The sequence below is a fragment of the Cyprinus carpio genome, chromosome A3 (assembly GCF_018340385.1).
Source record: "Cyprinus carpio isolate SPL01 chromosome A3, ASM1834038v1, whole genome shotgun sequence".
NCBI classification, from domain to species: domain Eukaryota; kingdom Metazoa; phylum Chordata; class Actinopteri; order Cypriniformes; family Cyprinidae; genus Cyprinus; species Cyprinus carpio.
In genome coordinates this window covers 28,524,604-28,538,707 of record NC_056574.1, presented here as the reverse complement: position 1 = coordinate 28,538,707, position 14,104 = coordinate 28,524,604, and the positions used below count along the sequence as shown (strand labels likewise).

The window sequence follows — 14,104 nt, the reverse complement described above, 5'->3', positions numbered from 1 at the left end:
TGTCAAGCCACTCCTGAACAACAGACAGCGTCAGAAGCGTCTCGCTTCAAAAAGGAGTGGACTGCTGCTGAGTGGTCCAAAGTTATGTTCTCTGATGAAAGTAAATTTTGCATTTCCTTTGGAAATCAGGGTCCCAGAGTCTGGAGGAAGAGAGGAGAGGCACACAATCCACGTTGCTTGAGGTCCAGTGTAAAGTTTCCACAGTCAGTGATGGTTTGCAGTGCCATGTCATCTGCTGGTGTTGGTCCACTGTGTTTTCTGAGGTCCAAGGTCAACACAGCCGAATACCAGGAAGATTTAGAGCACTTCATGCTTCCTGCTGCTGACCAACTTTATGGAGATGCAGATTTCATTTTCCAACAGGACTTGGCACCTGCACACAGTGCCAAAGCTTCCAGTACCTGGTTTAAGGACCATGGTATCCCTGTTCTTAATTGGCCAGCAAACTTGCCTGACCTTAACCCCATGGAAAATCTATGGGGTATTGTGAAGAGGAAGATGTGATATGCCAGACCCAAGAATGCAGAAGAGCTGAAGGTCACTATCAGAGAAACCTGGGCTCTCATAACACCTGAGCAGTACCACAGACTGATCGACTCCATGCCACGCCGCATTGCTGCAGTAATTCAGGCAAAAGGAGCCCCAACTAAGTATTGAGTGCTGTACATGCTCATACTTTTCATGTTCATACTTTTCAGTTGGCCAAGATTTCTAAAAATCTTTGCATTATATTATATTTCACATATACAAACTCATAGTATGTATAAATAATTATATAATATACAATTTATATGCAATTTACACAATATAGACAAACACACACATATGTGTATATATTAGTGGCATAGGGTAAAGCAGCAGTGCAGGCCACCTTTTGGAGGTGTGAGGTTAGTGCCACCAACCATCAGTGGCCTTTAACACAACACTCTCAATAAAAACCATAAAAAAAAAAAAAAACAGCTGTGCACATTTGAAAGTGTCTGTGGAGGCGATTAGGAAAGGTTCTTGCATGGCACACCTCGCATGGCAACAAGGCGGCTTAACTACTGGTTGCTAAGGACAGAATCAGAGGCGAGCCCCCTGAAGAGATTCTATGCCAAAAAAATAAAAGGAATTCCCCCCATGGCAGCGCTAGAAAATGCCACTGCAGGGTTACCATGGTGACCACATGGAGTCAATGAAGGAGAGAATGGGGCCACATGTGGCAGATTGTCAGATTGGAGATGTTGTGGAGGAGAATGCTGTGAAACACACTGAATCTGGATTAACCCACAGTATTCCCAGACAGAATTGTAGCTGGCAGTCTCACTGTGACAAATGGTGCCGTTTTGCCCCAAACCGACTAATTTTAAATTAGTGACAAATGTGGGATGGAGCAGATGGAAGAAAACCCTTTTTAATATATAATCAATATGCTTTAAGATAACATAAAATAATGCTACAGAGCTGTTCAGTATATATGACTGGAAAAGGTGGTAAAAATATATATATGCCTATTTTTCACCTTAGGTATACCCATTCTAATGTATGAAAAATATTTGTAACAGCATCAGGATTGTAATGTTCAACTACATAATTATTAACGTCAGCCATGACACTGACTGCTTCCTTATACACATACTATAATATGCACTACATGTATGGACTTTTATTTAAGTCTATACTTTGGAATAAGTTAGAGCATTCTGTCACATCATAAAATCATGGCTTAATTCACAAACATCCTTCACACATATTGTTTCATATGCTTTAGTAAGCATATTGCTAAATTAATTAGTTTATTCAGAGCAACGCCATGACATCTATGAAGGCAGGCTATGAGGGATCGACTTACTATGGTTTCAAAGGCATATGCTGCAAAAGTTGTATAAAGCTCAAGAGATGTATGTCTACTCTACATCATATATAGATGTATGTCTACCCCCCACAGCCTCACTTTCAGTCCTGTTACAAATCAAAGGTGGTGATATATGTTCAATATATGTTCACAGCAGTGTTATTTTAGTATTATATATATATATATATATATATATATATATATATATATATATATATATATATATTATAGTTAGTATTAATTTGAATTTTCTTTTATTTTTAGTATTTTAAGGTTTAATTTTAACTACATTTTTAATTTTGTAATTTCCATTAGTTTTTATTTTAATATTTAAAATATAAAAAAAAAAAAAAAATTATTTGAGTTAATTTTAGTACTTCAACTTAGTTGAAACTGACAAGGCAACACTTGTCATTTTTTTTAATTTACATTTTTCATCTAATATTTATGTTATTTTAACTTTATGCAAAAACATATGTTTTTCTAATAGATTTAGGTTGTTAAAACTATTGGTAAAAACTTCATCCTTGCATTCCTCGCCACTTTATACAGCTAAAAAGTTTATACCACGAATCACACCTATGCTAATCTCACATACTATTTATTTAGTATGCCAATTGAAATGCAGTGACTGATACATCTGCCCTATGGGTAAACTAAAGATGGAAAGGTATTTTTTTTTTTTTTTTTAATTTTTGTGCAATTCACCTCTATGCGCACTATACACTTTTCACACACACTGCTGTGTGTACATAATCCCACAAAAGACTCAAATATGTTTACATGCTCATGTACTACAAATCATCTTACACTATTCCCCAGCCAGCTGCTTGACTTACAGTGTTTCTCTTTGCACATGTACAGTATTATGTGAAGCATTCGTATAGTATGTATATTTTTCCTTTTCATTCTATGTATAGGTAAACATTTATATATAGTATATTCATATTCAAACCTGTCAGTAGGTTATACTGTTTTACTTCATTGTTGTATGTCTGTATTTATGTAGCACCGTGGTCCTGTGAAGCACGACATTTCGTTCCACTGTATGTCCACACATGTAGCGGAATGACAATAAAGCTCAACTTGACTTGACATGAAAGAGAGACTTTACTGACCTCTAGTGGCCGTGAGGTGAAAGCAAACCATTGCTCAATTGATACAGTTCTATATTTTACAGATGTTTTTTTAAATCCCGTATTTCTACATTGATGCAACAATACACTAAGGCATGACTTCATTATCCCCAGTCATAACCTTCTGCTTAATAGAAATTCGATATATTTTTCTTCATTACAGCTGTGCTTTGACCAATCCGAAACCATAAACAGACCAGCAAGAAGGCTTATTTCCAAACAAGGACATTTTCAAGCCATTACATGATTTAATGGCAAACATCCCACCACACTACTGTCAAACTGGATCATTAAACAAAGAGAGAACAATCTACATGCAACCGAGTCCCTGATGTTGTCTTTGGATGGAGCTGGTTTTTGGATTATTGCTCTTTGGCGGTCTTGCAGTATAAATACGTACAAGCTACACAATGTGATGATGACCTGAATCAGCCTAGTTTAGGAACAATAGGTAGTAAAAATATCGCTCTCCTTGTCCTTCAACAGGAGGAGGGTCAGTCCAGATGATGATTTTGGACGGTGAGGCTGAGCCTGAGATCTATCTGGGGAATGAATGTAGTTATAAATAACAGCTGCTCAACGCCAAGCAGAACAATCTTGTAAGGATTTAATAATAATAATAAAAAAGTCAGCAAAACCAGCTGTATGCAAATAAATAGTTCCCTATTAAACTTGGAAATTAGGTTTTTAGATTTTTTTTACAGTATGATAAAAAAGTAATGAAATTTAAATGAATAGTTCACCCCACACACCTTCAGGCCATCCAAGATGTAGATGAGTTTGTTTCTTCATCAAAACAGATTTGGAGAAATTCAGCATTACATCACTTGCTCACCAATGGATCCTCTGCAGTGAATGGGTGCCGTCGGAAAGAGAGTACAAACAGCTGATAAAAACATCACAACAATCCACAAGTAATGCACACGACTGGACATTTGAACATTTTTTTTCCAGCTAAAACATGAGTCCTCCATCCATTATATTGCTTTCTCCAGTGAAAACTTAATCTTGTCTGAATCAGGAGAGAAATATGCACAGAACACGCACTGTTTATAAGTGAAAATTCCAGAACAGTTCTAAACATATGTGGATATTGATGTGAAAGGACAACAGGGGATGGTCTTTTTCACTGAAGGAAACATTATTGTAGATTATGGACTGGTATTTTGGCAAGAAGCAACAGTTTAAAAACTTCTTTATGATGGATTTGTTTCTTACACAGCTTTTCACTTCACAATGTTTTATCCGCTGTTTGGACTCTCATTCTGACGGCACCCATTCACTGCCAAGGTTCCATTGCTGAGCAAGTGATGTGATGCTAAATTTCTCCAAATCGTTTTGATGAATAAATAAACTCATCTACCTGCATCTCGGATGGCTGGAAGGTAAATACATTTTCAGCAAATTTTCCTTTTCGGGCGAATGGTTCCTTTAAGGTTATGCTCTACTCTGGGTCACTAATCTAGTAAGAAAATTTGTGGCAAAGTGAGGTATTCCTTCATTGCAAGACAATTTTACATAATTTAAATATTTTTTGAAAAATGTTTTATTAAATTGTGGGGAAAAAAAAACAACAACAAAAAAAAAACATTTTAATTAGTGATCTCAGGCATTTGGATCCCGGTGCATATGTTCATACAGTTTTATTCTAAGGAAACATTTGGTTGTTTGTGAATTATTATTTATTTGTACATTTATAACAATCATGTTTCATCCAGGAATCAAGAGTAAAAAACCAAAACAATGGGCACAATCTGCATGACAGTACAACATTTTTTTTCCCGCTTAATATAATACAGCTTTTCTCTTTATCTAAATATATCTATATAGAAATCTTCTATTGCTATGCAGTAGAACACACCTGTTGTCAAATCAAGCGCAGATACTTTAAGGCAACAATTGTTCAAACTTCACAGTTTCTCAGTTGTCAATATGTTTATGTTTGTCTTCACATATTCATACATACGTAACATGGCTGCATAGGCCGAGGCATATAAACGGAGACTCCACACATCACAATTAACTACTGTCCTTATATACACATCATCTGTGGCATCTACCGGCAAATGCCTTGAAGAAAAGTGCGGTGTGTTAGTTGTTTTTCTTCTTTTAATCAAGAAAACATGAGTTAACATCTTCATTTCACACTCTATTAACTAAGATATGAATAACAAAAGAAAAGCATTAAGACAGAAAAGTTTCAAATATAGGAAACATCAGGCAGCCATAGGCTGAAAAGCCATTAAATAAAGCAAAATCACACCGTATGCTGTTTTAACAGTGGGAGGAACTAAATTCTTAATCAGTACCTACTAAAATTACAACTTAATGTATAATTACAATGAAGAAAAAAAAATGGCAGTATGGACATTTAATGAACTGAAGGCAGATTTATTTGAGCAATTGTGTACTATTTGTTCTCTAAAATTTGGTTTTAGATACTTTGGTTAGACTGTTACCTCCAGAAATTCATTTATTCAGTCACATTAGCGTAACATCTAAATGAGAATTGACTGACAAGTGCATTTAAATATGCTTATTATTCTCATTTAAATATTCAAAGATCTCAATATCAATGAAGCCTTACATTCTGCTTTGTTTTTGAATACTTACAACATCTACATTAATTTTAGACAAATTTTGAGGCATCAGATATCTGTATCATGAAAAAGAAATAAAATCATTGTCAATACTGCGAGTTATGGGAGTTAAAAAAAATATTTTGTGCAATTATTGAGAGTGCAAAGCATTGCAACAACAAAGTCATATATGTGCTGTATTCCATGAACATTTTTACAATTTGTCAAATATGTACATTATACTGTTTTAAGCCTTTGAATGTATTGAATTGCACTGCTTTTTTGCACACAGATTTTTTTTTTAATTGTTAACAGTACCGATCGTTCATGTATTTATGACTGCCTGCAAGTTGGAATAAAAATTAACTGACCAGCTGATCTATAATTGACAACATTATAGAGAGCAACCACATGGACTGTCTAAGTGAAAGAACTTTTGCAATTTATACATTCAACCACTAGGGGTGCTATAGCTGCAAACGAGTGGGCATTTCTCCATAAATCTGTGCTGAGATCAACTACATCACATCGCTAAACAAGTTTCATATATAAAGTCTGTGCTTCCAAGTGCCCTGTCTCTTCAGAAAGCTCACTAGGTAAGTAAATCATCCTTAGAATACTGAGCAGAGGTATACTGGTTAGAAATGTTCACATCACAGTCTGTGAAGAACACACACTCCTTTCCTGACATCACAAACATGTGCTCACACACATCAGAGGAAGCAATAGTGTAACTTCAGTCCATAAGGAGAGCAGGACAAAGGCCAAAGGGCTCCTTAGAAAAATAAATCACTGTCGGAAAGATAAAAAGGAAGGTCAGTGCATGTAACATTCCTCTCTTGTGTATCCCATTAGCAGGGGGTAAAGAACAAACCAAAACAAGTTAAGAAGGTACAGAAAAGTAGTAATCAATAAAAGCAAACAGAAGGTATCACTCACAATTCTTGGATAATCAGAGGTAAAGGTCACTCCTTTACCGGTCCTTTCCTGTGAGCCACTGCTGCTGCCGCTCACTGAGTTCTTACGCATGATACCTGAAGGTGTGTTTGTGGAAATAACATTAACATACATATATATGAGTCACTGCCATTTAAGCAGTAATCTATAACTGATAAATGGCCGTTATTATAAATCTATATTACTGTGTTATAAAAAAGGTACATTACATAAAAGTAACATTAATAAAAGTTGTACTTTGCAAAAAATACATGCACACAGATCATTAAACTGCGCTGACATGCGCTCTTCAACACTGAGTGTTCATAAGGGCCATAATATATATTGCTATCCCTTTAAGTAAAATAAATCTTAAAATAGGTGGAAATGCTAAAAAATTAAATGTCGGCCAATAAAAAGTCTACTATTTGCTGATGCTAACACCATTACAAAAATGTAAAAAAATTTTACAAATATATTTTATAATCACATAACTAATACGGCCACTGAAATTTTAAACGCAGATGACATTCTCAAGACCGCTCAAAACCTTGTCAATAACTTGACTTAATTTTGACATGTACATGTATCACCCAGTTTTCATGATCCAATCAATTCCAAATAGATACAATTAAATCCCTACCTAGACATATTTTTCTTGTTTTATCCCATTTCAGTACAAAATAGGTTAGGAATGCATTTCCAAGTTGAAATATTTTTTTAAAGCAGTAAAATCCTTGTAACCTCACCTATGGTACCTGTAGGCGGCAGTAGGTCCAGTCTCTGCAGGCTATTTTGGCGAGAACTTGGGTACCCTCCACTTTTAGACAGACGACGTTGGCGGCTGGACAGCATGGCCGCTGGAGACACGATTCCCGGAGGGGGCACTTTACCCATCCGTTTATAGAGTTCCTCGATCTCTTGCTTTTGAGAGGCATGGAGAGCCTGAACCTCTGCCACATGTCTGAGAAAGAGGGAGAAGGACAGGAAGTCAACAACAAGGCAGTGTTTTAAAACTTTAGGTGGCACTTAATCACAAAACAATGTGAACACACTTAGTTATTACACAATTGATTAATCAGTACAGGAACTTAATTAAAAATGTTACTAATTTAGGTTTAGGTTAATGATAACCTAGTAGATCTGAATTCAGCAATATATCATGGGATATAGTCTTTGAAAGTGCTATTCTGATTTTCTGTGTTTTCTTTCCACACTGAAGACAGCATAATTGAAAACTTTTCACTGCACTGAACATGTTTATAAAAATTGTTTAGGATTAAATCTTTAATGGACACTGATGATTTGGGTCTAAACTATAAGAGATACAGTAGCTGCTTACCAGGTTTGACTTTATGCTTAGGCATACTGCTAGAAAGCACTTCATAAAATGTACAGGGATTTGCAGGAATGTGCAATGGTACCACAAGCAACCCACAAAACATACTACAGGCTCACCTCTCTCTGAGTTCTTGTAGCTCCTCATACATCCCCTCCTCTTCACTCTCTGTCTCGTCGCTGCTAGCGTACGACATACTGCGTGTGTAACTCATCCACGGCTGATTTAGGCTAAACTGAGGACTCCCGGCTGGACTTTCCAGCAAACTTACACTTATTCTCCTCCGCCTCCTTTCTGTCTCCTCCTCCACCTCCTCCCCTTCTTCACCTCCAAGTTCCTTGTCTGGTTCTACAACTTCTCTGTCCAGTGTTTTAGTTCCTCCAGTCCACAAGGGGGTGCTGTCTGAGTGGCACAAAGCCACACTAGGTGGTTTGATAATTGGTGCGGACTCATTCAGAGAGCAATGACTGCTTTCTGATTCTGCCTGTACATCTGTGCTGCTGTCTGATTGGCTGTTTTTTGTGTGGGGGGGTGGGTTGATTGTGTGTTTGTTGTGGGTGTTTTTTTGGGTATGGATGCGGGCGTAGCTTTAGGGGTGGGAGCTGGAGACAGGTTTGGAGTTGGAACGGGGATTTCCTTGCTTGGACTGACTTTGAACCGTCCCACTGTAACAATAGACTTTTTCTCTGTGGACAAGGAGACAAGGGATTTTTTTCCTATCACAATGTGGAAAGTTAACATAACAGCATAACAAAAAAAAAAAACAAAAAAAAAAAACAGATTTTTAAATTTCTCAACAAAATATGAATGGTAAAACTAACTGAAAAACTAACTGTACAATGTTCTTAGTATGCAATGAGCTCTTACAGTCAATAGATGGCAGCTGTGTATTTTCATTTTAGCCCTTGGCTAGACATATTGACATTATAGGAACTGAGTTTGAGTTGGACACTAAACAGAAATAAACAGAATATTGCAACAAAATCAACATTATGACTTTTACAATCATCATTTTATCACAACCAGATGATAATCTGTGGAACAGGGCATGTTTATTTTCGGCAAAACAGCAAAAATGCTGTTTACTTTTAGATTACACTATCTTTCGAAGTTGTGGGTCTTTTTAAAAATGTTTTTGAAATAAGTGTCTTATGCTTATCAAGGATGCATTTATTTGATCAAAAATACGATAAAAACAGTACTATTTTTAAATATTGTTACATCTTAAACTACGTTCTATTTGAAAATATTTTAAAATGTAATTCATTCCTATGATGGCAAAGCTGAATTTTCAGCAGCCATTACTCCAGTCTTCATTGTGTCACATGATTTTCAGAAATCATTCTAATGTGTTGATTTGTTGCTCAGGTAAAAATTTTTTTAACAATGTTGAAAAGCTGTGATCATTCTTTTTTTCAGGATCCTTTGTTAAATAGAAAGCTCAAAAGAACAGCATTTGTGTTTGTGTCTGCACATGAAATAATGGACGTGCATGTAAATATTTTTATTCTTGCCTGGTTATATGGCCTTCATGTACTTCTGTGTCTTTGTGTACAAGGAACATAGGGTGTGTACTATTTATGGGTGTGACAGATCATCATAAATGGAAAGAGTGCAACTCACCTTCAGATATAGGTGAGAGTCTAGATTTGGCTGCGATGGTATTCGTTTCAGACACTGCCAGAGACATGGACAGAGTGGGGCAGGACCTTGGGATGGATGAGGACACCTAAAATAAGTTGAAAAACAAAAGTGTCAACCCCAGACGTCCTTCTTCAGGTGCTTTTTTTAAAACATGTAATAACAGACAACACCTACGTCAAATACGGTACATGCTCAGAACAGGTTTGTCTAAGTATGCTCATAAAGATGTCTGAGAGCAATGATCCACTTCATAGTATACCCTCATATGTATATTGACAGAAACACTTAAAAGAAGTTCTTGTGGTGACGCATGCCTTTGTTTAAATAGTACATATCAGTTGAAGAACAAGTTTGGCATTAGAAGTCTTTTTATTTTTATAAAATATTTAAAAAATAACCTAAATTTACATACTCCAACTGTAATGCGATTTTGTGAGAAACAGATCAATAATAATAAGTTTGTATATTTGTGAGCAGCCAAAAGACTCTGTTGTTTCATGAAAAAAAAAAAACTGGGTTTGAAAAAATATGGGTTTGCCATGCTTGAAATGAGTGTAAATAACAATTTCCCCAAAATTTCCATTTTTGGCTGAATTACACCTTTTAGTTAAAGGTTTTTTTGCGTGTGTTGTATTTCGAACACTTACAGTGTTTTGCGGGCTGGGGGATGTGGAGGACGCTGGTGAGCTTGTGTTGGATGGGGTGCAGGAGCTTGATGCTGAACTGTCTGCCCGCTCTCTGAGCTGCCCAATGGGGTTAGTCTGGCTCTCTGCCAGTGGGCCACTTCTGGACCCTGGAGAAGAGCTTGGGTTTGTGGGGTTTGGAGTTATGGGCTGTTTAATCTCAGCGGCCGTGCCTGTTCTCTGCTCTCTAAGAGGGACTACTGGTGGAGATGCTGTTTGGACCCGTTCTTGAGGTTCAGGAACTGGTGCCGGAATCTGCATATAAGCATCAGGATATTGGTACATATCCATATACTGGCCGCTGTGTGCCCCCTGGTGGTATGGAGCATCAGAGTTGCTCATACTCGCATGCTGAGCTGGATACATAGGGCCATACCCTGGTTGAGGGGTCATTTGAGGGTGGAAACCTTGAGGGATGGATCCAGGGGGTATAAAGGACTGTGCAAAGTTCATAGCCATAGAAAGAACACTGGCCAGCGAAATAAGGGACTGCTGGGAATGTGGTGGCCACATGCCTGCAGTTTGCGGACCAGGTGGAGGGGCAACTGAAAGCGGCAGAGTGTTGGTTTCAGCTTGAGGTGGCATGTCCATGGACTGCTGAACTGGTGAAACAACAGAAGAGGGCGAAGAGGAGGAAAAGAAGTTTGGGTTGCTGGGGACGCGGGTGAGCGGACTTGGGTTAAGGGGACTCTTGAGGGAGGCATGGTCCATTTGGTAGGGGTAGGCAAAGTGGGTGTTTTGAATATAAGGTGGTTTGGGGAGCTGAGGGGGCATGGCAGACATCTGATTTGGCAGGAGATGTGGCAGTAGTTCGGGGTGAGAGTACTGCGGGTAGTTGAGTGTAGACTGGTAGGTCTGGGAGGAACCTGAAGGAAGCAGAAATAGGAAGAAAGAGTGAAACATTGGGTTATCTCAATACACATTCAAACAGTTAAAACAATCTAGGCTGCCAAGTTGTTGTAGTGTTCATCGCTAGTAGGCGTTCCTGCTAAACTCTTCTCAACTTACATTAGTCATGTCATCAACAGTCACTGCCCCCATTGATACTACTGTAAGAAGTGGTGTTGCAATATGGCTAAAACTTAGGAACAGAAAGCAGTTGCGGGTTCGAATCCCAAAAAAAACAAGCCATGACCTGTCACACTTTATGTCTTAAATTCCACGTTGTTCCACAGGGATTGTCCCTCGAGTAAATGAGCTGTAAGTCGCTGTGAATAAAATCATTGGCTATGTGGTTACTTGCTCAAATCAGCAACTCTTGTGGAAAACTTTTGGTTGCTTTGTCACCATCTATGTGATCATTTTCAATGTTCAACTAACAATAATTTATTAAAATAGGATTCGCTGATGTACTTTGAGCTGTCAATGCCATACTTGACTTCTGAAAAGTCTCCATAAACATCACTGTGGCATAAAAATAAAGCCACAAACTGGGATGTGACCTCACTTCTGAGGAGCTAACCACATTGGAGCATTAATCAAACTCCCAGTGTCAGTCCTCTACTTCCTGTGCAGACACACTGACGCAATCCGCATATGTATCTTTCAAGAAAAGAAAAAACTGGTAATCTTGAAATAGAGCTTTTACAGGCTGTGTAATATGTGTGGTTTGTTCTCTCAGGTAATGAAATCTACTGGTCCATTTTGAAGCAGCAGGTGTCAAAAGCAAATCCTGGGATACGTCAACAATGACAGTGGCGTCAAAGCTTGGTCTCCATGGGGATGAGTGTTTAGAAAGCCAATTGCAGAGTGGGATACACAAGATAGCGAGTTTGTTCCCAGTAATGGTGTGCAGAGAGAGAAATAGGCATGGAAAAGTGCTCACTGTAACAATGACACGAGTGAAAGAAACAAGATGAAAGAGCGAGAGACAGAATGTTCATTATGACGCCCTGAACACTGAACGTCCACCAAGAGGTCCGGACTGTACTGATACTGGTGTGTGATAAAACATGGCACTCATTACCTGGAGAGACCAAAGATGATTGGTTCTGATAGTGGAAGCTTGGTGGTGATACAAAAATTTAAATCATCTGAATTTTCTTTGTGTTATAAATCTAAACATTTTATGTAAATTTGATTCGTTAATACAGCGATTGACAGACTACTGTATTTTGAGACACCTGGGGTTCTGCAAAAGCAGAAAACACACTGAAAATGGACTATGAAGTTGTTTATCAACACAGTATTTTAGAATACGATTTTATTGAATAACATAAAACAATGGAGCAATAATGACTTGCTGTTTGAAGAAAAAGACATCTGCTGGGCTTGATTCAAGTTACATGCTATAATAGGCACAAAATCCCTTTCTATTCAGTAAATCTGACTGAATCTACATGATGTAACAAAATTAAAGATATGGTTCTAAGTTCATTCAGTTTCATGTAGATTAAATATCATTTGGATGTAAATTTGACCCTCATCCTCACATAAATTAGATTTAAGCATGATCAAGTTTTTATGATTTATGTCTGTTCTCAATACAAATTCTCATTGTGGTGTCATTTTAGGTAGAGCTACTTAGGAATAATATGTATTGTAGAAAGCAATACATAAATTCAAGGAAAGAGAAAGTGGTTTATTGTGTGTACCTGTAGTGTGGAAGGATTGTGAACGCAGGGGCCGGACGGGTGGATTGGCATCGGGATCAACGTAAAAGTCGGCATTCAGTGTAGGTGAGGAACCCCGGGTCACTGGCCCTATACTGGCAGCAGCATAATCTGATGGACATACACCAACAGGTTCATATGATGATGTGCAATTTTATTTTTATATTGAGCAAATGACATTTTCTCTACCTTACAGAAAGCTTTCTACATTTTTAGATTTTCATGAAGACATTATTTAGTCCCTTTATTAAGATAATAAGATCCCTTTATTAAGGCATGGAGTCTTTGCTTGTAATTATTATCTACTGCAATAACTTTACACATACTTCATATGCTCAGTGTTTGTGTGCACAAGTGTTCATGTGTTCTGTGTGTGTGTGTGTGTGTTTGTTACCTGGCAACGAGGAGGAGGAGTGTGTGCGAGCGAGGCCCTGCAGGTGGAGATTGGGCTGTGGGGAAAAACAGAGCACACGTTGGCATTAACGTGACCGTCTAGTAAAGTGACCATGTGTGAGAAAAGATAAGAACATTGTCACACAAGCACAAACAAAAAGTGTACAATCACACTGTAGCAGAGGACTTTCGTATTAATGACTGTTCAATATTGATGACTAAGTTCTCTTATTACAATCATTGTAAGGAACACGGTGTGTTCGTTATTTGTTGTCTCTGAGATCTGATGATGACATCAGAAGATTGGATTTCTGAACCACAACATATAAAATCCCACAGTAAACAACTGAATTCCAAACCCTCGCCAGACACACACAGAAATAAAAGCTCATTTAAATGGATAGGTAGATACAGCTTTATTGTAATCGCACAGTATAGGTACTCAGCAATGAAATGCAGTTCAGCATCTACCAGAAGCGTGGTTAAATTTGTAAATATATAACTATATACAGCAAATAAATAATATAATTAATATTTTAAAAATCAAAAATTCTTATAAAATGTAGAAAAGAGTGAAAACAAACCTGTGAGGCAGACAGTGAGCCAACTCCGCTCAGATAAGGCAGATGAGCAGTGAGTGGTTCCAAAGGCTCTCTCCTCATCAGGGCCTCTGCCCGACAGATGATGTCCCTCATGCGGTGGATGAATCCCTCTCTCTCCCCAGGTAGAATAAACTCATTATGTACCTAAAAGGGGTGCAAAGAGACAGATAAGTTAACTAAGTTGATGTAATTCTGAGTTCTCTTGTGTGTTCTTTTGAGCAGATTTTCTTAATGAGTTCAAAGGTCTCCTTCAAAGCTACTGGAATTCAATATTGAGCAGTGATTCGGTGCAGTGAACAAAGACATGTACTCATAATGTAGCAAAGAGAAACACTATCGCCTA

The 14,104-nt window shown here is 37.7% G+C and overlaps 1 protein-coding gene across 1 annotated transcript in view; it reads right to left on the bottom strand.

Annotated features, from left to right (window-relative positions):
- Positions 1–4,637: 4,637 nt before the first annotated feature.
- wnk4b (WNK lysine deficient protein kinase 4b) overlaps positions 4,638–14,104 on the bottom strand; it is a 48,574-nt gene continuing 39,107 nt past the window's right edge. Inside the window, 10 exon segments of the mRNA XM_042728043.1 lie at positions 4,638–6,344; positions 6,492–6,586; positions 7,238–7,452; positions 7,947–8,358; positions 8,361–8,513; positions 9,451–9,556; positions 10,119–11,020; positions 12,749–12,877; positions 13,161–13,215; positions 13,744–13,905. Coding sequence (XP_042583977.1) covers positions 6,342–6,344; positions 6,492–6,586; positions 7,238–7,452; positions 7,947–8,358; positions 8,361–8,513; positions 9,451–9,556; positions 10,119–11,020; positions 12,749–12,877; positions 13,161–13,215; positions 13,744–13,905 — 2,232 coding nt within the window. The 3' untranslated portion in view covers positions 4,638–6,341.